The sequence below is a fragment of the Oncorhynchus mykiss genome, chromosome 5, assembly GCF_013265735.2.
Source record: "Oncorhynchus mykiss isolate Arlee chromosome 5, USDA_OmykA_1.1, whole genome shotgun sequence".
Classification (NCBI taxonomy): domain Eukaryota; kingdom Metazoa; phylum Chordata; class Actinopteri; order Salmoniformes; family Salmonidae; genus Oncorhynchus; species Oncorhynchus mykiss.
Genome location: NC_048569.1, coordinates 5,421,671 through 5,447,285, shown reverse-complemented (window position 1 = coordinate 5,447,285; position 25,615 = coordinate 5,421,671). Strand labels below are relative to the sequence as shown.

General features: G+C 48.5%; 1 protein-coding gene across 8 annotated transcripts in view; it reads right to left on the bottom strand.

The window, feature by feature from the left end:
- LOC110524934 (cingulin-like protein 1) overlaps nucleotides 1–25,615 on the bottom strand; it is a 41,398-nt gene that overhangs the window by 11,580 nt on the left and 4,203 nt on the right. For 6 of the 8 annotated variants that reach the window (XR_005051628.1, XR_005051627.1, XM_036976648.1 and 3 more), the window contains 8 exons: nucleotides 17,329–17,616; nucleotides 16,641–16,742; nucleotides 8,432–8,587; nucleotides 8,189–8,296; nucleotides 7,919–8,041; nucleotides 7,619–7,702; nucleotides 6,531–6,635; nucleotides 4,466–4,618 (listed from right to left, as the gene is read on the bottom strand). Coding sequence is in view for 6 of the 8 variants with exons in the window: in XM_036976648.1 (XP_036832543.1) it covers nucleotides 4,466–4,618; nucleotides 6,531–6,635; nucleotides 7,619–7,702; nucleotides 7,919–8,041; nucleotides 8,189–8,296; nucleotides 8,432–8,587; nucleotides 16,641–16,742; nucleotides 17,329–17,616 (1,119 nt within the window). In the remaining 2 variants the exon portion in view is untranslated. The remainder of the gene's footprint in view (nucleotides 1–4,465; nucleotides 4,619–6,530; nucleotides 6,636–7,618; nucleotides 7,703–7,918; nucleotides 8,042–8,188; nucleotides 8,297–8,431; nucleotides 8,588–16,640; nucleotides 16,743–17,328; nucleotides 17,617–25,615) is intronic. The other 2 variants (XM_036976651.1, XM_036976652.1) reach the window with 1 other exon arrangement.

The following is a 25,615-nucleotide window of genomic DNA, read 5'->3' as shown; positions in this document are numbered from 1 at the left end:
CCCATCCTGTACCCATCCTCTACCCATCAGGTACCCATCCTGTACCCATCCTCTACCCATCCGGTACCCATCCTCTACCCATCCTGTACCCATCCTCTACCCATCCTGTACCCATCCTGTACCCATCCTGTAGCCATCCTGTACCCATCCTGTACCCAACCTGTACCCATCCTGTACCCATCCTCTGCCCATCCTCTACCCATCCTGTACCCATCCTGTACCCATCCTGTACCCAACCTGTACCCATCCTGTACCCATCCTCTGCCCATCCTCTACCCATCCTGTACCCATCCTGTACCCATCCTGTACCCATCCTCTACCCATCCTGTACCCATCCTGTACCCATCCTGTACCCATCCTGTACCCAACCTGTACCCATCCTGTACCCATCCTGTACCCATCCTGTACCCAACCTGTACCCATCCTGTACCCATCCTCTACCCATCCTGTACCCATCCTGTACCCATCCTGTACCCATCCTGTACCCATCCTGTACCCATCCTCTACCCATCCTCTGCCCATCCTCTACCCATCCTGTACCCATCCTGTACCCATCCTGTACCCAACCTCTACCCATCCTGTACCCATCCTGTACCCATCCTGTACCCATCCTGTACCCATCCTCTGCCCATCCTCTACCCATCCTGTACCCATCCTGTACCCATCCTGTACCCATCCTCTACCCATCCTGTACCCATCCTGTACCCATCCTGTACCCAACCTGTACCCATCCTGTACCCATCCTGTACCCATCCTGTACCCATCCTGTACCCAACCTGTACCCATCCTGTACCCATCCTGTACCCATCCTGTACCCATCCTGTACCCATCCTGTACCCATCCTCTACCCATCCTCTACCCATCCTCTACCCATCCTGTACCCATCCTCTACCCATCCTCTACCCATCCTGTACCCATCCTCTACCCATCCTGTACCCATCCTGTACCCATCCTCTACCCATCCTGTACCCATCCTGTACCCATCCTGTACCCAACCTGTACCCATCCTGTACCCATCCTCTACCCATCCTCTACCCATCCTCTACCCATCCTCTACCCATCCTGTACCCATCCTCTACCCATCCTCTACCCATCCTGTACCCATCCTCTACCCATCCTGTACCCATCCTGTACCCATCCTCTACCCATCCTGTACCCATCCTCTACCCATCCTGTACCCATCCTGTACCCATCCTGTACCCATCCTGTACCCATCCTCTACCCATCCTGTACCCATCCTCTACCCATCCTGTACCCATCCTGTACCCATCCTGTACCCATCCTGTACCCATCCTGTACCCATCCTCTGCCCATCCTCTACCCATCCTGTACCCATCCTCTACCCATCCTGTACCCATCCTGTACCCATCCTCTACCCATCCTGTACCCATCCTGTACCCATCCTGTACCCATCCTGTACCCATCCTCTACTCATCCTGTACCCATCCTCTACCCATCCTGTACCCATCCTCTACCCATCCTCTACCCATCCTCTACCCATCCTGTACCCATCCTGTACCCATCCTCTACCCATCCTCTACCCATCCTGTACCCATCCTGTACCCATCCTCTACCCATCCTCTACCCATCCTGTACCCATCCTCTACCCATCCTCTACCCATCCTGTACCCATCCTGTACCCATCCTGTACCCATCCTCTACTCATCCTGTACCCATCCTCTACCCATCCTGTACCCATCCTCTACCCATCCTGTACCCATCCTGTACCCATCCTGTACCCATCCTCTACCCATCCTGTACCCATCCTGTACCCATCCTGTACCCATCCTGTACCCATCCTGTACCCATCCTCTACCCATCCTGTACCCATCCTCTACCCATCCTGTACCCATCCTCTACCCATCCTCTACCCATCCTGTACCCATCCTCTACCCATCCTCTACCCATCCTCTACCCATCCTCTACCCATCCTCTACCCATCCTCTACCCATCCTGTACCCATCCTCTACCCATCCTGTACCCATCCTCTACCCATCCTGTACCCATCCTGTACCCATCCTCTACCCATCCTGTACCCATCCTCTACCCATCCTCTACCCATCCTCTACCCATCCTCTACCCATCCTGTACCCATCCTCTACCCATCCTCTACCCATCCTCTACCCATCCTGTACCCATCCTCTACCCATCCTGTACCCATCCTGTACCCATCCTCTACCCATCCTGTACCCATCCTCTACCCATCCTCTACCCATCCTCTACCCATCCTCTACCCATCCTGTACCCATCCTCTACCCATCCTCTACCCATCCTCTACCCATCCTGTACCCATCCTGTACCCATCCTCTACCCATCCTGTACCCATCCTCTACCCATCCTCTACCCATCCTCTACCCATCCTCTACCCATCCTCTACCCATCCTGTACCCATCCTGTACCCATCCTGTACCCATCCTGTACCCATCCTCTACCCATCCTCTACCCATCCTGTACCCATCCTCTACCCATCCTCTACCCATCCTCTACCCATCCTCTACCCATCCTGTACCCATCCTCTACCCATCCTCTACCCATCCTGTACCCATCCTCTACCCATCCTCTACCCATCCTCTACCCATCCTCTACCCATCCTCTACCCATCCTCTACCCATCCTCTACCCATCCTGTACCCATCCTCTACCCATCCTGTACCCATCCTCTACCCATCCTCTACCCATCCTGTACCCATCCTCTACCCATCCTGTACCCATCCTCTACCCATCCTCTACCCATCCTGTACCCATCCTCTACCCATCCTCTACCCATCCTCTACCCATCCTGTACCCATCCTCTACCCATCCTCTACCCATCCTGTACCCATCCTCTACCCATCCTGTACCCATCCTCTACCCATCCTGTACCCATCCTCTACCCATCCTCTACCCATCCTCTACCCATCCTCTACCCATCCTCTACCCATCCTGTACCCATCCTGTACCCATCCTCTACCCATCCTCTACCCATCCTCTACCCATCCTCTACCCATCCTGTACCCATCCTGTACCCATCCTGTACCCATCCTGTACCCATCCTCTACCCATCCTCTACCCATCCTCTACCCATCCTCTACCCATCCTCTACCCATCCTCTACCCATCCTGTACCCATCCTGTACCCATCCTCTACCCATCCTCTACCCATCCTCTACCCATCCTCTACCCATCCTCTACCCATCCTCTACCCATCCTGTACCCATCCTGTACCCATCCTCTACCCATCCTCTACCCATCCTCTACCCATCCTGTACCCATCCTCTACCCATCCTCTACCCATCCTCTACCCATCCTCTACCCATCCTCTACCCATCCATACACACGTCTTTACATACTTTATATACTTTCCCAAAATGTTCAGATTTTCCTGAAATGCTGTTTGCTCCTGATTCTGAATCCTCCGCCCCTGGTGTCAGTTCAGTGGATAGAACTATTTGAATCTTAGGCAGCTAATTGGTCAATTCCAATTCAAGATAAATAAAATAACTTTAAAAAGTGGAGAATTTACATTGAATTCAATTAGAATTTCAACAATTTTCAAGTAATGTAATTGAAATTGTAAAATACATCCTTTGGAATTGAATTGAAATGTAATATGTGTTTATTTCAAATGCAGTTAAAGGAAAAAATGCACTTTAAATAACAAATTACATTTAAATAACAAATTACATTTAAATAACAAATTACATTTAAATAACAAATGTAAATAACAAATTACATTAAAATAACAAATTTAAATAACAAATTAAATTTAAATAACCAATTTAAATAACAAATTAAATTTAAATAACCAATTTAAATAACAAATTACATTTAAATAACCAATTTAAATAACAAATTACATTAAAATAACAAATTGACTGCAAGATTTGTTTTAAAATCATTTCAACTTGTATTTCTATATTTTGCCTGAAAGCCTCAGTGAATTTAATTAAAATTGGAATTTGTGGAATTGTTGGGGTTAATATTGAATTGGGAATACAATTCTTGGAATTGACCTAACATTGGAATTGAAAGGAATTGGATTATCTCTGAATTTAAATACTGCCCTGGAATTTGAAAGGGAATTGAATAAGAATTGAATAGGAATTGAATAAGAATTAAATAAGAATTGAATAGGAATTGAATAGGAATTGAATAAGAATTAAATAAGAATTGAATAGGAATTGAATAGGAATTGAATAGGAATTGAATAAGAATTGAATAGGAATTGAATAGGAATTGAATAAGAATTGAATAGGAATTGAATAGGAATTGAATAGGAATTGAATAAGAATTGAATAGGAATTGAATAAGAATTGAATACGAATTGAATAAGAATTGACCTCAATCCTTGTAGCTACATTATATTTTGAAAGGGAATTGAATAAGAATTGAATAGGAATTGAATAAGAATTGAATAAGAATTGAATAAGAATTGACCCCAACCCTTGTAGCTACATTATAGGTGTGTAACAGTGAGCAGTACTGTACCTCAGTCTCCAGTCTGAAGACCGTGTCGCTGAGCTCTGATCTCTTCTTGTCCCGTGTCTCCTTGTCCACCTCTAGATCCTCCAACTGTCTCTCAGATAGCCACAGCTTCTCTGACAGCCCCTGGGCATGGAGCGTCTGCTTCTCTAGCGCCTCCTATAGGGGACATGGTGTAGGACAGACACAGAGGCTGAAATGGAACCCTACTAGTTACATAGTGCACTAGTTTCTAGTTTTGAGCAGGGTCATGGTAGATAGTAGGGTGCATTTTCTGGATGCACAGAGGGGCTCACGCAAGCAGGGCAAAAACACAGGCCCAGCTAACTAACAGGTCTGTGGTAGAATAGGCCCAGCTAACTGAGGTCTGTGGTAGAATAGGCCCAGCTAACTGAGGTCTGTGGTAGAATAGGCCCAGCTAACTGACAGGTCTGTGGTAGAATAGGCCCAGCTAACTGACAGGTCTGTGGTAGAATAGGCCCAGCTAACTGACAGGTCTGTGGTAGAATAGGCCCAGCTATCTGAGGTCTGTGGTATAATAGGCCCAGCTAACTGACTGAGGTCTGTGGTAGAATAGGCCCAGCTGACTGACTGGGGTCTGTGGTAGAATGGGCCCAGCTAACTGACTGAGGTCTGTGGTGGTATAGGCCCAGCTAACTGACTGACAGGTCTGTGGTAGAATAGGCCCAGCTAACTGACTGAGGTCTGTGGTAGAATAGGCCCAGCTGACTGACTGAGGTCTGTGGTAGAATAGGCCCAGCTAACTGACTGAGGTCTGTGGTGGTATAGGCCCAGCTAACTGACTGAGGTCTGTGGTATAATAGGCCCAGCTAACTGACTGAGGTCTGTGGTGGTATAGGCCCAGCTAACTGACTGGGGTCTGTGGTAGAATAGGCCCAGCTAACTGACTGACAGGTCTTAGGTAGAATAGGCCCAGCTGACTGACTGAGGTCTGTGGTAGAATAGGCCCAGCTAACTAACTGACTGGGGTCTGTGGTAGAATAGGCCCAGCTAACTGACTGGGGTCTGTGGTAGAATGGGCCCAGCTAACTGACTGACAGGTCTGTGGTAGAATAGGCCCAGCTGACTGACTGACAGGTCTGTGGTAGAATAGGCCCAGCTAACTGACTGAGGTCTGTGGTAGAATGGGCCCAGCTAACTAACTGACTGGGGTCTGTGGTAGAATAGGCCCAGCTAACTGACTGAGGTCTGTGGTAGAATAGGCCCAGATGACTGACTGACAGGTCTGTGGTAGAATAGGCCCAGCTAACTGACTGAGGTCTGTGGTAGAATGGGCCCAGCTAACTGACTGACAGGTCTGTGGTAGAATAGGCCCAGCTGACTGACTGAGGTCTGTGGTAGAATAGGCCCAGCTAACTGACTGAGGTCTGTGGTAGAATGGGCCCAGCTAACTGACTGGGGTCTGTGGTGGTATAGGCCCAGCTGACTGACTGAGGTCTGTGGTGGTATAGGCCCAGCTAACTCACTGACTGGGGTCTGTGGTGGTATAGGCCCAGCTAACTGACTGAGGTCTGTGGTAGAATAGGCCCAGCTAACTGACTGAGGTATGTGGTGGTATAGGCCCAGCTAACTGACTGAGGTATGTGGTGGTATAGGCCCAGCTAACTGACTGAGGTCTGTGGTGGTATAGGCCCAGCTAACTGACTGAGGTCTGTGGTGGTATAGGCCCAGCTAACTGACTGGTCTGTGGTAGAATAGGCCCAGCTAACTGACTGAGGTCTGTGGTGGTATAGGCCCAGCTAACTGACTGGGGTCTGTGGTAGAATAGGCCCAGATAACTGACTGAGGTCTGTGGTAGAATAGGCCCAGCTGACTAACTAACTGGGGTCTGTGGTGGAATAGGCCCAGCTGACTGACTGAGGTCTGTGGTAGAATAGGCCCAGCTGACTGACTGAGGTCTGTGGTGGTATAGGCCCAGCTAACTGACTGACTGAGGTCTGTGGTGGTATAGGCCCAGCTAACTGACTGACTGAGGTCTGTGGTGGTATAGGCCCAGCTAACTGACTGAGGTCTGTGGTGGAATCTGATTACGGAGAAGCCTATACTGTACCTCAGCGACCTGTATCTTATTCTTCAGAGACTGTTGCAGGAAGTTGAAGGCGTATTCCTGAGTGTTGGCCTCCACCATCTGGGCCCTGGCCTCGGTCAGCTCCGTCTGGAGCAAACATAAAGGAGATCAGCTCTCTAGAGACATCCTCTGTGTTTCAACACTGAGAAATTAGTGGTTGTGTTTTCTATCTAGAAATAAATTAAAGTAGGAGCTTGTGTGTTGGGAGATAATCCTTCTATCCAGCTCTATGGCAGAGTCTCAACAAGATTAAAATAGTGTAGTTTCTGTGTAGTCCAGTCCAAATGAACACAGTGTAGTTTATGTGTAGTCCAGTCCAGATGAACAATAGTGTAGTTTCTGTGTAGTCCAGTCCAGATGAACACAGTGTAGTTTCTGTGTAGTCCAGTCCAGATGAACACAGTGTAGTTTCTGTGTAGTCCAGTCCAGATTAAAATAGTGTAGTTTATGTGTAGTCCAGTACAGATGAACACAGTGTAGGTTCTGTGTAGCTCAGTCCAGATTAAAATAGTGTAGTTTTTGTGTAGTCCAGTCCAGATGAACACCGTGTAGTTTCTGTGTAGTCCAGTCCAGGTGGAAATAGTGTAGTTTCTGTGTAGTCCAGTCCAGATGAACACAGTGTAGGTTCTGTGTAGTTCAGTCCAGATTAAAATAGTGTAGTTTCTGTGTAGCCCAGTCCAGATGAACACAGTGTAGTTTCTGTGTAGTCCAGTCCAGGTGGAAATAGTGTAGTTTCTGTGTAGTCCAGTCCAGATGAACACAGTGTAGGTTCTGTGTAGTTCAGTCCAGATTAAAATAGTGTAGTTTCTGTGTAGTCCAGTCCAGATGAACACAGTGTAGTTTCTGTGTTGTCCAGGTGAACACAGTGTAGTTTCTGTGTAGTCCAGTCCAGGTGGAAATAGTGTAGTTTCTGTGTAGTCCAGTCCAGATGAACACAGTGTAGTTTCTGTGTAGTCCAGTCCAGATGAACACAGTGTAGTTTCTGTGTATTCCAGTGGTACACAGTGTAGTTTCTGTGTAGTCCAGTCCAGATGAACACAGTGTAGTTTCTGTGTAGTCCAGAAGCCTACCTCCATAACTTTGAAGCGTTCCGTCATGGCCGTGTTGTCTCTCTCCAGCTCTACCATCCTCATCCTCATCCTGTTCATCTCCATCTTGGATTGATAAGGAGACAGGACATTACGTTAGCTTCAGAAACCTCTTTACTAGCCTGGGTACCAGTCTGTTTGTGCCATCGTGCCACTCCTTGCCATGACAAGGAGTGGTATCAAGGCACAAACAGACTAGTACCCAGGCAACATCTTTACTGAGATCAAACCAGATATGTTACACAGAGCATTCTGGGTATTGTAGTCCATCGTGCTACACACCTGCAGGGTACTGTTGGTTCTGAGAAGGTCCTCGTTGTTCACCAACAGGCCTCTCATCTCCAACCTGATCTGGTTCCTCTCCTTGTCCATCTCTATGCTCTCTGCCTCCAGGAACTGGTTCCTCTGTGGAAGGAAGGGGGACACGGAAAGAGAGAGTGTGAGTGAGTGAGTGAGTGACTGAGTGACTGACTGACTGAGAGAGTGACTGACTGACTGAGAGAGTGACTGAGAGAGTGACTGAGAGAGTGAGCGAGAGGCTTCATACTGCACCTTCTGACAGGCATCCATCTGTCTGGTCAGCTCCTCGATGTAGTCTCTCTTGCTGGGCATAGCAACAGGCGACGCTGTGGACCGTATGGGGAGTTGGCTTGGCATCACCTGGAAGACCCAGGGGTCAGTCATACAGTACCGCTATTAGATATATTATGAGCCTTTATAATGTGTAAAAAGGCATACAAATATGTTACTGAGATGGTTGTTATTTAACCCCGTATTATCGCTCCGCCCACTCACCGGCTGGTCCCGCCTCCTGAGAGAGTCGAAGGTTGAGAAGCGTGCACGTGAGGAGGTCGCAGCCGAGGTGAAGGAGAGCACAGGGCTGCTACTTCTGCTGTTGTAGCTGTTGAACAGGTTCAGCTCTGATGTGGCTGGAGACATCACCTCCTGCATCTAATGCAGAGAGAGAAAAGAAGAGGGGAGGGGAACGGAGCCAACAGGGAGAGGAGGGAGAGAACAGGGAGGGGAGGGAGAGAACAGGGAGGGGAGGGAGAGAACAGGGAGGGGAGGGAGAGAACAGGGAGGGGAGGGAGAGTACAGGGAGAGTGGAAGGGAAGAGAGAGAACAGGGAGAGGGGAAGGGAAGAGAGAGAACAGGGAGAGGGGAAGGGAAGAGAGAGATCAGGGAGAGGGGAAGGGAAGAGAGAGAACAGGGAGAGGGGAAGGGAAGAGAGAGAACAGGGAGAGGGGAAGGGAAGAGAGAGAACAGGGAGAGGGGAAGGGAAGAGAGAAAACAGGGGGAAGAGAGAGAACAGGGGGAAGGGAGAGAACAGGGAGCGGAGGGAGAGAACAGGGGGAAGGGAGAGAACAGGGAGGGAAGAGAGAGAACAGGGGGAAGGGAGAGAACAGGAAGGGGAGGGAGAGAACAGGGAGGGGAGGGAGAGAACAGGGAGGGGAGGGAGAGAACAGGGAGGGGAGGGAGAGAACAGTGAGGGGAGGGAGAGAACAGGGAGGGGAGGGAGAGAACAGGGGGAGGGAGAGAACAGGGAGGGGAGGGAGAGAACAGGGAGAGGGGAAGAGAGAGAACAGGGAGAGGGGAAGAGAGAGAACAGGGAGAAGGGAGAGAACAGGGGGAAGGGAGAGAACAGGGAGGGGAGGGAGAGAACAGGGAGGGGAGGGAGAGAACAGGGTGAAGGGAGAGAACAGGGGGAAGAGGGAGAGAACAGGGAGGGGAGGGAGAGAACAGGGAGGGGAGGGAGAGAACAGGGAGGGGAGAGAGAGAACAGTGAGGGGAGGGAGGGAACAGGGAGAGGGGAAGAGCGAGAACAGGGAGAGGGGAAGGGAAGAGAGAGAACAGGGGGAAGGGAGAGAACAGGGGGAAGGGAGAGAACAGGGAGCGGAGGGAGAGAACAGGGAGAGGGGAAGGGAAGAGAGAGATCAGGGAGAGGGGAAGGGAAGAGAGAGAACAGGGAGAGGGGAAGGGAAGAGAGAGAACAGGGAGAGGGGAAGGGAAGAGAGAGAACAGGGAGAGGGGAAGGGAAGAGAGAGAACAGGGGGAAGAGAGAGAACAGGGGGAAGGGAGAGAACAGGGAGCGGAGGGAGAGAACAGGGGGAAGGGAGAGAACAGGGAGGGAAGAGAGAGAACAGGGGGAAGGGAGAGAACAGGGAGGGGAGGGAGAGAACAGGGAGGGGAGGGAGAGAACAGTGAGGGGAGGGAGAGAACAGGGAGGGGAGGGAGAGAACAGGGAGGGGAGGGAGAGAACAGGGAGAGGGGAAGAGAGAGAACAGGGAGAGGGGAAGAGAGAGAACAGGGAGAAGGGAGAGAACAGGGGGAAGGGAGAGAACAGGGAGGGGAGGGAGAGAACAGGGTGAAGGGAGAGAACAGGGGGAAGGGAGAGAACAGGGAGGGGAGGGAGAGAACAGGGAGGGGAGGGAGAGAACAGGGAGGGGAGGGAGAGAACAGTGAGGGGAGGGAGAGAACAGGGAGAGGGGAAGAGAGAGAACAGGGAGAGGGGAAGGGAAGAGAGAGAACAGGGGGAAGGGAGAGAACAGGGGGAAGGGAGAGAACAGGGAGCGGAGGGAGAGAACAGGGAGAGGGGAAGGGAAGAGAGAACAGGGGGAAGGGAGAGAACAGGGAGGGGAGGGAGAGAACAGGGAGAGGGGAAGAGAGAGAACAGGGGGAAGGGAGAGAACAGGGAGAGGGGAAGAGAGAGAACAGGGGGAAGGGAGAGAACAGGGAGAGGGGAAGAGAGAGAACAGGGAGAGGGGAAGGGAAGAGAGAGAACAGGGGGAAGGGAGATAACAGGGGGAAGAGAGAGAACAGGGGGAAGGGAGAGAACAGGGAGAGGGGAAGGGAAGAGAGAGAACAGGCGGAAGGGAGAGAACGGGGGAAGGGAAGAGAGAGAACAGGGGGAAGGGAGAGAACAGGGAGAGGGGAAGGGAAGAGAGAGAACAGGGGGAGGGCAAGGGAAGAGAGAGAACAGGGGGAAGAGAGAACAGGGAGGGGAGGGAAGGGAGAGAACAGGGAGAGGGGAGGGGAGAGAACAGGGAGAGGGGAGGGAGAGAACAGGGAGAGGGGAGAGAACAGGGAGAGGTGAAGGGAAGGGAGAGAACAGGGAGAGGGGAAGGGAAGGGAGAGAACAGGGAGAGGGGAAGGGAAGTGAAGGGAGAGGGGAGGGAGAGAACAGGGGGACGGGAGGGAGAGAACAGGGAGAGGGGAGAGAACGGAGAAGGGAGGGGAAGGTAGAGAACAGGGAGAGGGAAGGGGAGGGAGAGACCAGGGAGAGACCAGGGAGAGGGAGAGAGAGAACAGGGAGAGGGGAGGGGAATGGAGAGAAAGGAGGGGAAGGTAGAGAACAGGGAGAGGGAAGGGGAGGGAGAGACCAGGGAGAGGGGAGAGGGAGGGAGCCGAGAGGGGAGGGGAGATGGATGGAGAGAACAGGGAGAGGGGAGATGGATGGAGAGAACAGGGAGAGGGGAGGGAGCCGAGAGGGGAGGGGAGATGGATGGAGAGAACAGGGAGTGGGGAGATGGATGGAGAGAACAGGGAGAGGGGAGATGGAGGTAGCCGAGAGGGAAGGGAGCCGAGGGGGATAGGGGAGATGGATGGAGAGAACAGGGAGAGGGGAGGGGAGATGGATAGAGAGAACGGGGAGAGAGGAGGGGAGATGGATGGAGAGAACAGGGAGAGAGGAGGGGAGATGGATGGAGAGAACAGGAAGAGAGGAGGGGAGATGGATAGAGAGAACAGAGAGAGAGGAGGGAGCCGAGAGGGGAGGTGAGATGGATGGAGAGAACAGGGAGACAGGGAAAACAGGGAAAAATAGAAAAAGGTAGTCAAACTGAGATAAATGGGATTTACAATCATATTCAGCTCCTTACAAAAGTAGTCATCCCCCTTGGTGTTTTTCCTATTTATGTTGCATTACAACCTGTAATTTAAATTGATTTTAATTTGGATTTCATGTAATGGACAGGTATTCACCCCCTTTACTAATAAATAAGATCTGGTGCCATAGGTATTCACACCCTTTACTAATAAATAAGATCTGGTGCCATAGGTATTCACCCCCTTTCCTAATAAATCAGATCTGGTGCCATAGGTATTCACCCCCTTTACTAATAAATCAGATCTGGTGCCATAGGTATTCACCCCCTTTACTAATAAATAAGATCTGGTGCCATAGGTATTCACCCCCTTTACTAATAAATAAGATCTGGTGCCATAGGTATTCACCCCCTTTCCTAATAAATCAGATCTGGTGCCATAGGTATTCACACCCTTTACTAATAAATAAGATCTGGTGCCATAGGTATTCACACCCTTTACTAATAAATAAGATCTGGTGCCATAGGTATTCACCCCCTTTCTTAATAAATCAGATCTGGTGCCATAGGTATTCACCCCCTTTACTAATAAATAAGATCTGGTGCCATAGGTATTCACCCTCTTTACTAATAAATAAGATCTGGTGCCATAGGTATTCACCCCCTTTCCTAATAAATAAGATCTGGTGCCATAGGTATTCACCCCCTTTCCTAATAAATAAGATCTGGTGCCATAGGTATTTACCCCCTTTACTAATAAATCAGATCTGGTGCCATAGGTATTCACCCCCTTTACTAATAAATAAGATCTGGTGCCATAGGTATTCACCCCCTTTACTAATAAATAAGATCTGGTGCCATAGGTATTCACCCCCTTTCCTAATAAATAAGATCTGGTGCCATAGGTATTCACCCCCTTTCCTAATAAATAAGATCTGGTGCCATAGGTATTCACCCCCTTTACTAATAAATACAATCTGGTGCCATAGGTATTCACCCCCTTTACTAATAAATAAGATCTGGTGCCATAGGTATTCACCCCCTTTCCTAATAAATCAGATCTGGTGCCATAGGTATTCACACCCTTTACTAATAAATAAGATCTGGTGCCATAGGTATTCACACCCTTTACTAATAAATAAGATCTGGTGCCATAGGTATTCACCCCCTTTCTTAATAAATCAGATCTGGTGCCATAGGTATTCACCCCCTTTACTAATAAATCAGATCTGGTGCCATAGGTATTCACCCCCTTTACTAATAAATAAGATCTGGTGCCATAGGTATTCACCCTCTTTACTAATAAATAAGATCTGGTGCCATAGGTATTCACCCCCTTTCCTAATAAATAAGATCTGGTGCCATAGGTATTCACCCCCTTTCCTAATAAATAAGATCTGGTGCCATAGGTATTTACCCCCTTTACTAATAAATCAGATCTGGTGCCATAGGTATTCACCCCCTTTACTAATAAATAAGATCTGGTGCCATAGGTATTCACCCCCTTTACTAATAAATAAGATCTGGTGCCATAGGTATTCACCCCCTTTCCTAATAAATAAGATCTGGTGCCATAGGTATTCACCCCCTTTCCTAATAAATAAGATCTGGTGCCATAGGTATTCACCCCCTTTACTAATAAATACAATCTGGTGCCATAGGTATTCACCCCCTTTACTAATAAATAAGATCTGGTGCCATAGGTATTCACCCCCTTTACTAATAAATCAGATCTGATGCCATAGGTATTCACCCCCTTTACTAATAAATAAGATCTGGTGCCATAGGTATTCACCCCCTTTACTAATAAATACGATCTGGTGCCATAGGTATTCACCCCCTTTCCTAATAAATAAGATCTGGTGCCATAGGTATTCACCCCCTTTACTAATAAATAAGATCTGGTGCCATAGGTATTCACCCCCTTTCCTAATAAATCAGATCTGGTGCCATAGGTATTCACCCCCTTTACTAATAAATCAGATCTGGTGCCATAGGTATTCACCCCCTTTACTAATAAATAAGATCTGGTGCCATAGGTATTCACCCCCTTTCCTAATAAATCAGATCTGGTGCCATAGGTATTCACCCCCTTTCCTAATAAATAAGATCTGGTGCCATAGGTATTCACCCCCTTTCCTAATAAATAAGATCTGGTGCCATAGGTATTCACCCCCTTTCCTAATAAATAAGATCTGGTGCCATAGGTATTCACCCCCTTTACTAATAAATACAATCTGGTGCCATAGGTATTCACCCCCTTTACTAATAAATAAGATCTGGTGCCATAGGTATTCACCCCCTTTCCTAATAAATCAGATCTGGTGCCATAGGTATTCACACCCTTTACTAATAAATAAGATCTGGTGCCATAGGTATTCACACCCTTTACTAATAAATAAGATCTGGTGCCATAGGTATTCACCCCCTTTCTTAATAAATCAGATCTGGTGCCATAGGTATTCACCCCCTTTACTAATAAATCAGATCTGGTGCCATAGGTATTCACCCCCTTTACTAATAAATAAGATCTGGTGCCATAGGTATTCACCCTCTTTACTAATAAATAAGATCTGGTGCCATAGGTATTCACCCCCTTTCCTAATAAATAAGATCTGGTGCCATAGGTATTCACCCCCTTTCCTAATAAATAAGATCTGGTGCCATAGGTATTTACCCCCTTTACTAATAAATCAGATCTGGTGCCATAGGTATTCACCCCCTTTACTAATAAATAAGATCTGGTGCCATAGGTATTCACCCCCTTTACTAATAAATAAGATCTGGTGCCATAGGTATTCACCCCCTTTCCTAATAAATAAGATCTGGTGCCATAGGTATTCACCCCCTTTCCTAATAAATAAGATCTGGTGCCATAGGTATTCACCCCCTTTACTAATAAATACAATCTGGTGCCATAGGTATTCACCCCCTTTACTAATAAATAAGATCTGGTGCCATAGGTATTCACCCCCTTTACTAATAAATCAGATCTGATGCCATAGGTATTCACCCCCTTTACTAATAAATAAGATCTGGTGCCATAGGTATTCACCCCCTTTACTAATAAATACGATCTGGTGCCATAGGTATTCACCCCCTTTCCTAATAAATAAGATCTGGTGCCATAGGTATTCACCCCCTTTACTAATAAATAAGATCTGGTGCCATAGGTATTCACCCCCTTTACTAATAAATAAGATCTGGTGCCATAGGTATTCTACCCCTTTACTAATAAATAAGATCTGGTGCCATAGGTATTCACCCCCTTTACTAATAAATCAGATCTGGTGCCATAGGTATTCACCCCCTTTACTAATAAATAAGATCTGGTGCCATAGGTATTCACCCCCTTTCCTAATAAATCAGATCTGGTGCCATAGGTATTCACCCCCTTTCCTAATAAATAAGATCTGGTGCCATAGGTATTCACCCCCTTTCCTAATAAATCAGATCTGGTGCAATAGGTATTCACCCCCTTTCCTAATAAATAAGATCTGGTGCCATAGGTATTCACCCCCTTTCCTAATAAATCAGATCTGGTGCCATGGGTATTCACCCCTTTACTAATAAATAAGATCTGGTGCCATAGGTATTCACCCCCTTTACTAATAAATAAGATCTGGTGCCATAGGTATTCACCCCCTTTCCTAATAAATAAGATCTGGTGCCATAGGTATTCACCCCTTTGCTATGAATAAATAAGATCTGGTGCAGCCAATCACCTTAAGAAGTCACATAACTAGTTAAATAAAGTCCACCTGAGAGCAATCTAAGTGTCACATGATCTCAGTATGTATATAGCTGTTCTGAAAGGCCCCAGAGTCTGCAACACCACTAAGTAAGTGGCACTATGAAGACCAAGGAGCTCTCCAAACAGGTCAGGGACAAAGTTGTGGAGAAGTACAGATCAGGGTTGAGTTATAAAAAAATATCCAAAACTTTGACAATCCCACAGAGCACCATTACATCCATTATTTAAAAAATTGAAAGAATATGGCACCACAACAAACCTGCCAAGAGAGGGCCGCGCACCAAAACTCACGGACCAGGCAAGAAGAGCATTAATCAGAGAGGCAAAAAAGAGACCAAAGATAACCCTGAAGGAGCTGCAAAGCTCCACAGCGGAGATTGGAGTATCTGTCCATATGACCCCTTTACACTGTACACTCCACAGAGCTGGGCTTTATGGAAGAGTGGCCTGAAAAAAGCCATTGCTTAAAGAAAAAAATAAGTAAGCATGTTTGTTGTTCGCCAACAGGCATGTGGGAGACTCCCCAAACATATGGAAGAAGGTACTCTGGTCAGATGAGACTAAAATTGAGCTTTTTGGCCTTCAAGGAAAATGCTATGTCTGGCGCAAACCCAACACCTCTCATCACCCCGAGAACACCATCCCCACAATGAAACATGGTGGTGGCAGCATCATGCTGTGGGGATGTTTTTCATCGGCAGGGGCTGGGAAACTCAGAAGTCAGAATTGAAGGAATGATGGATGGCGCTAAATACAGGGAAATTCTTGAGGGAAACCCGTTTCAGTCTTCCAGAGATTTGAGTCTGGGACGTAGGTTCACCTTCCAGCACGACAATGACCCCAAGCATACTGCTGAACCAACACTTGAGTGGTTTAAGGGGAAACATTTAAATGTCTTGGAATGGCCTAGTCAAAGCCCAGACCTCAGTCCAGTTGAGAATCTGTGGTATCACTTAAAGATGTACACCAGCAGAACCCATCCAGCTTGAAGGAGCTGGAGCAGTTATCCAGCAAAAGTCCCAGTGGCTAGATGTGCCAAGCTTACAGAGACATACCCCAAGAGACTTGCAGCTGTAATTGCTGCATAAGATGGCTCTACAAAGTATTGCCTTTGGGGGGTGAATAGTTATGCACGCTCAAGTTTTCTGTTTTAAAAAATCTTATTTCTTGTTTGTTTCACATTAAAACATATGTTGTATCTTCGAAGTGGTAGGCATGTTGTGTAAATCAAATGATACAAACCCCCCTAAAAAAAATCAATTTTAATTCCAGGTTGTAAGGCAACGAAATAGTAAAAATGCCGAGGGGGGTGAATACTTTCGCAAGCCACTGTGCAATAATATCATCACTCTTTGCTCTCTAAGACAAGTTATTGGTAAAACAGCTGTTTCTGTAGCACATAATCCCATTTTGCTGAGTGTCTTACCTTTTGCTCTGACATCCGGTTCATTCCAGGGTTGTACTCCGTGGAAGCCGCTGTAGCGTAGGGACTGTTGAACACCCTGGGAGGACTCTCAAAACCTCCCACCTAGACAACAGACAGAAACAGTACATTGATAAAAACACATAAATAAAAACATGAACATTCTAAAAAATGTTGTCTTTTGTAATAACATTACGGTCAATTCCAATATGGATTTTAATATTGATATTATTGTAATGCCTGTTGTACACCAGTAGGTGGCGCTGCATCATAAAGCCCAGGTCTAAGGTGGGTCACACCATGTTCCTACAGTACAGCAGTTGGAGCAGACAGACAGTTGCTGATCTGCTTAAGTCTACAGGCAGCATCTGGTGCTGATCAGTTTAGATAGAGTGGGTGGACAACATGTCGTTCCCTTGGCCCCCATTCCCCCATCTCGGCCCCTGGTGGTCCTTGGCAGAACTGGCCACTGAAGGCCCAAGCCCCAGCCCTAATACTGTCCCTCGGGCCATGTCTGATTCTCCTGGCCCCTAGCAGTACTGGCCACAACCACCACCCCTGAATGAATCCCCTGGCCCCTGCAGGCCCAAGCACCAGACCTGTTATTGGTCCCCAGCCCTGTGTGATTCCCCTGTCCCCAGTACCAGCCCTAAGTGACCCCTAGCCCCCCCCCCCCCCCCCGGGCCTTCACCCTGTCTGACATGGTGTCCCAGTCTCGAGAGGCAAGCGATTCCAGGGACCCGCGGAAGTTTGGCCCGAATCTGGAGCTAGCGCTGTCCAAACGGGAACTGTTCCTGGGTTCTCTCCCGTTCCCGTTCTCTCTCGCAGACGTTCCGTTCGTATCCCTGGATCCGTTCCTAATCGTGTCTCCATCCAGGAACAGCTGATATTTGGGGTTCTGGCGGACTTTGACAGGATTGGAGGGCTCGTTCTCAGACGGGGGACTTTCAGGCTGCTTGTTGGGATCAAAGTCTGATTCCTGGAGGAGAATAATATATTAAATGTATGGCTGGAGGGATGGAGGGAGAGGGGTGAGAGAGAGAAAGGGGGAAGTGAGAGAGAGAGAAAAAGAAAGGGGGAAGAGAGAGAGAGAGAAAAAGAAAGGGGGAAGAGAGAGAGAGAGAGAGAGAGAGAGAGAGCGCGGGGGGTAGAGAGAGAGAGAGAGAGAGAGGGAAGAAAGAGAGACAGAGAGAGAGGGAAGAAAGAGAGAGAGAGAAAGACAGAGAGGGAAGAAAGAGAGAGAGAGGGGGGGTAGAGAGAGGAAGAAAGAGAGAGAGAGAGGGAAGAATATAGAGAGAGGGGGGTAGAGAGAGGAAGAGAGAGAGGGAAGAAAGAGAGAGAGAGAGAGAGACAGAGAGAGGAAGAGAGAGAGAGAGAGAGAGAGAGAGAGAGAGAGACAGAGAGACAGAGAGAGAGAGAGAGACAGAGAGAGGAAGAGAGAGAGAGAGAGAGAGAGAGCGAGAGAGAGACAGAGAGAGACAGAGAGACAGAGAGAGAGAGAGAGAGAGACAGAGAGAGGAAGAGAGAGAGAGAGAGAGAGCGAGAGAGAGACAGAGAGAGGAGCACTGCACAGGGAGCGTTTGAAGGTGCCTTATGTTAAGCTGCGAGATCTGAGATCGTATCATGTGCAAATCAACCAGTGAATTACGCTGAACAGACATGCAAGGCTGTGATGTGAACATCAGTGTGGCATCATCCTACAGCAGACTGGTAACAACATCATTAACAGCCGACAGCTTCTCACACAGAAAAGCAGAAGCCACTGAATAAGCCTGCTGTGGTTAGGAACAAGCCATTAGTTTGAGTCGGTACATTGGGGTTAGATGCACATGCAATCATTTATTGACTGCTTTCGTCGACACGTGGACAGAATTTTGCGGATGCAATATTGTGTTGATTGCTGTTGTTGTAGACAGACAGACAGACAGACAGACAGACAGACAGACAGACAGACAGACAGACAGACAGACAGACAGACAGACAGACAGACAGATAGACAGACAGACCATGCTGTGTGATCTTCATGCAGATCTTCATCCTGTCCCTATAATGTAGCCTAGCAGTCTACTTACCCATTCTGTCTCTGTCCCTGGCTCTGTCCCCTGTCCCTGTCCCTGGCTCTGTCCCCGTCTCTGTCCCCGTCTCTGTCCCCGGCTCTGTCCCCGTCTCTGTCCCCGTCTCTTTCCCCTGTCTCTGTCCCTGGCTCTGTCCCCGTCTCTGTCCCCTGGCTCTGTCCCCTGTCTCTGTCCCCTGTCTCTGTTCCCTGGCTCTGTCCCCTGTCTCTGTCCCTGGCTCTGTCCCCTGTCTCTGTCTCTGTCCCCTGTCCTCTGTCCTCTGTCCCCTGTCCCCTGTCCCTGTCTCTGTCTCTCTCTCTGTCCTCTGTCTCTGTCCCCGTCTCTGTCCCCTGTCTCTCTCTCTGTCCTCTGTCTCTGTCCCCGTCTCTGTCCCCTGTCTCTGTTCCCTGGCTCTGTCCCCTGTCCTCTGTCTCTGTCCCTGTCTCTCTCTCTGTCCCCTGTCTCTCTCTCTGTCCCCTGTCTCTGTCTCTGTCTCTGTCCCCTGTCTCTGTCCCCTGTCTCTGTCCCTGTCTCTGTCTCTGTCCCTGTCTCTGTCTCTGTCTCTGTCCCCTGTCTCTCTCTCTGTCCCCTGTCTCTCTGTCTCTGTCTCTGTCCCCTGTCTCTGTATCTGTCTCTGTCTCTGTCCCTGGCTCTGTCTCTGTCCCTGGCTCTTCTGGGAGTGACTGTCTGAAGTACTGCTGGGGTGAGAGGAGAATGTCTTCAGCCCCCTCAAGCTGGGTTGGACTGGGTTGGACTGGGTGGAACTCCCTGTGTGGAGTGGACAGGGAATGCCTGGGTTGGACTGGGACTGGGAGGTGGACTTGATCACTGTCTTCTCAGTCTCTGATTGGCCAGTCCTGGCTGTGGACATCCTGACTGGGCTCTGGGTCTGTACTGTGGTACTACTGGGAGTGTTTTGGGTTGGACAGGGAGCTCTGATTGGCCAGTCCTGGCTGTAGACATCTTGATTGGCCGGTTAGTGTCTTCAGGCAGGCATCCGCTCCTGACGGAACTGATGAGCCATTCTCTGTTCTCTGGGCGTGAGAACTTGTGGATCAGCTCTTTGACACTCCCAGAGTGGGTCACTAGGAGTTAGACAACGTCTCTCTGGTTGTGGCCGGTTCCTGTTCACTGAACTCCTGCCTTCCTCTGCAGTCGTGCTAGAGGCAGGATACTCCCCATGTCTCTTTAACAGCAGTTGTTTCATCACAGGGGCTCCGTGGTGAGCTTTCCGCTCGGTACAGATCTAGGATCAGCTTCCCACTGCCCCCAATCCTAACCGTAACCACCAAAAAAAAAACTGATCCAAGATCAGCGTCAAGTCTCTTAGGGGCAACTTGAACCCTGCTCTCACAGTGGGACAGAGGGTTGAGCTTGGCATGTAACGATGATGTCTGTCTGAAACCTTTACTCTGGATCAGACTCTTGTTGTTTTCATTAGCTGTTACATTTCATACATCTTCCTTTCTAAAGGTTAGCAGCGGATATAGTAAAGCCCGCTTGCTTTTATAACACAATATCCTGTCCGCTGATTCACTCACAGCTGGAATAAGGGGGAAATACTAACTGATACCATAGAAGACAAATACACAAGAAAATGCCCTGCTGTGGTGAGACAGGAGTCAACCATTAGCTAGTATCTGATCCATTACAGAAAAGGCCCTGCTGTGGTGAGACAGGAGTCAACCTTTAGCTAGTATCTGATCCAGAAGAGGACTGGCCATGCTGTGGTGAGACAGGAGTCAACCATTAGCTAGTATCTGATCCAGAAGAGGACTGGCCCTGCTGTGGTGAGACAGGAGTCAACCATTAGCCTGTATCTGATCCAGAAGAGGACTGGCCATGCTGTGGTGAGACAGGAGTCAACCATTAGCTAGTATCTGATCCAGAAGAGGACTGGCCCTGCTGTGGTGAGACAGGAGTCAACCATTAGCTAGTATCTGATCCAGAAGAGGACTGGCCATGCTGTGGTGAGACAGGAGTCAACCATTAGCTAGTATCTGATCCAGAAGAGGACTGGCCATGCTGTGGTGAGACAGGAGTCAACCATTAGCTAGTATCTGCTCCATTACAGAAAAGGCCCTGCTGTGGTGAGACAGGAGTCAACCATTAGCTAGTATCTGCTCCATTACAGAAAAGGCCCTGCTGTAGACTGTGTCTCTCTCCATCACCCTTCATTCTGAGTCAGTCACCAGAGGCCTTATACCTCCAGTAGACTATGCTGAGGACACAATCATGTGGAAGTCTGAAGTTAATGTGCATGGTAGTTTGTCTAATATAATCACATTGTGTTTTTGCCGTGCTTAGGGGGATTAGAGAGTAGAACAGGATCACATTATATAAACTGTGTGTGTGTGTGTGTGTGTGTGTGTGTGTGTGTGTGTGTGTGTGTGTGTGTGTGTGTGTGTGTGTAATTAACGAGATGAGCTGTGGTGTTGATGTGTTGAGTTGAACCCAGGCGTATGAAATGAAACGGGCATCAACACTCTGCGAGGGTTTCAACACAGAGCGGAGGACACACACACACACACACACACACACACACACACACTTCACAAAATGGTGTTCCCGTTTCCCAAAACCCATAGCAGTGAAATTTTTTTGTTTTTTACATTTGACATTTAGCCAATGAGTTACTTAGCTTAACCAACTGTCAATTAACAATAAAATAGGCACAATCACATTACACTAATGCTAACCCTAATTCTACTTATGCAAATGAAGTGGCCAGTGTCCAGCAGCTGCTTTGGCTTGGGACCATGAGGCCTAGCCACTCATCCTGGGTCTCGCCCGGTGTCCTGCATGCTAGCACACACCATAGACTTCCAGTCATTGCGCTATGCGCTAGTTAGCAACTTCTATCAAACTGCACGCAGAGACCTTAAAATGGTATCGTGGAGTTCACCTGACTCTGGGGAAGTAGATGAAGAGACCCGTTACCCCCCAAAATCACAAAGTATCACTTTAAACTGCCTTTGATTTTTAAAGGAGTTTTTGTTGTTGCCGTGGGAATGAGGAAAGCCAAGGTTGAGTTAGGGAGTTGTGTTCCTATGAAACTCTGTATGTGTTAATCTATACGGTAATACTATCTAGTCAATTCAGGAAGTAAACTGAAATGAGGAAAATTAGAATTTCAGACTACTCCCTGTATTGACTAGATGGAAGTAGACTTTACCCTGATGGGGACTGAATATCAGTTGGTCTCACAAACTAGATGGATCATATTCACTGGTATGAAAGAGGACACCTTGTGTTACGACGATGAAATTCTGCTTGATAATCCAACAGACTATTCAGTCATTCAGTCTGCTTCTTCCACCGTTCGCATTAATAAACCTATCCCCCCCCCCCCTCCACCCCCAACCCCTCTCTTTAGGCTTAGACTAAAGGTTATTTACAATACAACGATTACAATTCATATAAAAAACAATACACTAAACATCTGTAAAGAACCACCCTGTCCCAGAACTGTTTGGACCCATTCGGAGATACACTTGGTAGTCTGTTCTGAACCTGTTTGTGTTGTTTCCTGTGTGCATTAGAGCCTGAGTATCTTTTTTAAAATTATTATATTTATACTGTGCATTAATTGTAATTTTTTTGTTGTTGTCACATACTCGTTTTTTTTTCTCCAGAGATTGAGGGGGAGAGATTCTCAGAATATTTATTTGTTATGGCTGCGGACAGGTCGAGGTTATCGGGACGGTAACCTATTAAAACCAGTCTTAAATGATTGGATAATAAAAGTAGGCTGTGATGACGAGAGGATAAAACTATTGACTAAAAATGTGTTTTCTGTTTATACAGTTTTGATTCACAAGGGCAAGTCCAAGGCAGGTTCATTTGCATACAGGGAGGGGCCAGAGACTCTGGTCACAATATGGACGCAGTGGACAGATAAGAGACACGTCAGCTGATTGGATGACGACAACCACATGTTAAACATCCACTGCCTTATTGGCACACGTGTTTTTCTGTTGCTCATTACAACAACAACAACAACAACAACAAATGAGATTTCAGTCTTGTAGGTGTGTTTCCTGACCGATTCCACATTAGGTTTATGATGATTGCCCTCCCCCCTAGCCTATTTCACTTCCTCAAAATCCGCAGAATTAATATAAGATAACTCAAGAAATCGATAAAAAAATAAATATATATATATGTTTTAGTTGAGCAGTTTGACGTTTAACTAAGGTGTTTGGTGCAGTATATTGTCCAGTACGACAAATGTGTGACGTGTTGCCTTAGGGTCTGTCTCACTGTCTGGGCAGGTCTGTCTCACTGTCTGGGCAGGTCTGTCTCACTGTCTGTGCAGGTCTGTCTCACTGTCTGTGCAGGTCTGTCTCACTGTCTGGGCAGGTCTGTCTCACTGTCTGGGCAGGTCTGTCTCACTGTCTGTGCAGGTCTGTCTCACTGTCTGTGCAGGTCTTTCTCACTGTCTGGGCAGGTCTGTCTCACTGTCTGTGCAGGTCTGTCTCACTGTCTGGGCAGGTCTGTCTCACTGTCTGTGCAGGTCTGTCTCACTGTCTGGGCAGGTCTGTCTCACTGTCTGTGCAGGTCTGTCTCACTGTCTGTGCAGGTCTTTCTCACTGTCTGGGCAGGTCTGTCTCACTGTCTGTGCAGGTCTGTCTCACTGTCTGGGCAGGTCTGTCTCACTGTCTGTGCAGGTCTGTCTCACTGTCTGGGCAGGTCTGTCTCACTGTCTGTGCAGGTCTGTCTCACTGTCTGTGCAGGTCTTTCTCACTGTCTGGGCAGGTCTGTCTCACTGTCTGTGCAGGTCTGTCTCACTGTCTGTGCAGGTCTGTCTCACTGTCTGTGCAGGTCTGTCTCACTGTCTGTGCAGGTCTGTCTCGCTGTCTGTGCAGGTCTGTCTCACTGTCTGTGCAGGTCTGTCTCACTGTCTGTGCAGGTCTGTCTCACTGTCTGTGCAGGTCTGTCTCACTGTCTGGGCAGGTCTGTCTCACTGTCTGTGCAGGTCTGTCTCACTGTCTGTGCAGGTCTTTCTCACTGTCTGGGCAGGTCTGTCTCACTGTCTGGGCAGGTCTGTCTCACTGTCTGTGCAGGTCTGTCTCACTGTCTGGGCAGGTCTGTCTCACTGTCTGTGCAGGTATGTCTCACTGTCTGGGCAGGTCTGTCTCACTGTCTGTGCAGGTCTGTCTCACTGTCTGTGCAGGTCTTTCTCACTGTCTGGGCAGGTCTGTCTCACTGTCTGTGCAGGTCTGTCTCACTGTCTGGGCAGGTCTGTCTCACTGTCTGTGCAGGTCTGTCTCACTGTCTGTGCAGGTCTGTCTCACTGTCTGTGCAGGTCTGTCTCACTGTCTGTGCAGGTCTGTCTCACTGTCTGTGCAGGTCTTTCTCACTGTCTGTGCAGGTCTTTCTCACTGTCTGTGCAGGTCTTTCTCACTGTCTGTGCAGGTCTTTCTCACTGTCTGTGCAGGTCTTTCTCACTGTCTGTGCAGGTCTTTCTCACTGTCTGGACAGGTCTGTCTCACTGTCTGTGCAGGTCTGTCTCACTGCCTGTGCAGGTCTGTCTCACTGTCTGGACAGGTCTGTCTCACTGTCTGTGCAGGTCTGTCTCACTGTCTGTGCAGGTCTGTCTCACTGTCTGTGCAGGTCTTTCTCACTGTCTGTGCAGGTCTTTCTCACTGTCTGTGCAGGTCTTTCTCACTGTCTGTGCAGGTCTTTCTCACTGTCTGTGCAGGTCTTTCTCACTGTCTGTGCAGGTCTTTCTCACTGTCTGTGCAGGTCTGTCTCACTGTCTGGGCAGGTCTGTCTCACTGTCTGTGCAGGTCTGTCTCACTGTCTGTGCAGGTCTGTCTCACTGTCTGTGCAGGTCTGTCTCACTGTCTGTGCAGGTCTGTCTCACTGTCTGTGCAGGTCTGTCTCACTGTCTGTGCAGGTCTGTCTCACTGTCTGGGCAGGTCTGTCTCACTGTCTGTGCAGGTCTGTCTCACTGTCTGTGCAGGTCTGTCTCACTGTCTGTGCAGGTCTGTCTCACTGTCTGTGCAGGTCTGTCTCACTGTCTGTGCAGGTCTTTCTCACTGTCTGTGCAGGTCTTTCTCACTGTCTGTGCAGGTCTTTCTCACTGTCTGTGCAGGTCTTTCTCACTGTCTGTGCAGGTCTTTCTCACTGTCTGTGCAGGTCTTTCTCACTGTCTGGACAGGTCTGTCTCACTGTCTGTGCAGGTCTGTCTCACTGCCTGTGCAGGTCTGTCTCACTGTCTGGACAGGTCTGTCTCACTGTCTGTGCAGGTCTGTCTCACTGTCTGTGCAGGTCTGTCTCACTGTCTGTGCAGGTCTTTCTCACTGTCTGTGCAGGTCTTTCTCACTGTCTGTGCAGGTCTTTCTCACTGTCTGTGCAGGTCTTTCTCACTGTCTGTGCAGGTCTTTCTCACTGTCTGTGCAGGTCTTTCTCACTGTCTGTGCAGGTCTGTCTCACTGTCTGGGCAGGTCTGTCTCACTGTCTGTGCAGGTCTGTCTCACTGTCTGTGCAGGTCTGTCTCACTGTCTGTGCAGGTCTGTCTCACTGTCTGTGCAGGTCTGTCTCACTGTCTGTGCAGGTCTGTCTCACTGTCTGTGCAGGTCTGTCTCACTGTCTGGGCAGGTCTGTCTCACTGTCTGTGCAGGTCTGTCTCACTGTCTGTGCAGGTCTGTCTCACTGTCTGTGCAGGTCTGTCTCACTGTCTGTGCAGGTCTGTCTCACTGTCTGTGCAGGTCTGTCTCACTGTCTGTGCAGGTCTGTCTCACTGTCTGTGCTATTGGATAGAGATCACTGCAGCTGTTCACCCTATGTTAGTGGGGAAATAGATTTTTTCCAGATAAAAACCCACTCCTTTTGTTTAACCTTAATTTAACGAGGCAAGTCAGTTAAGAACAAATTCTTATTTACAATGACGGCCTACCTGGGAAACAGTGGGTTAAC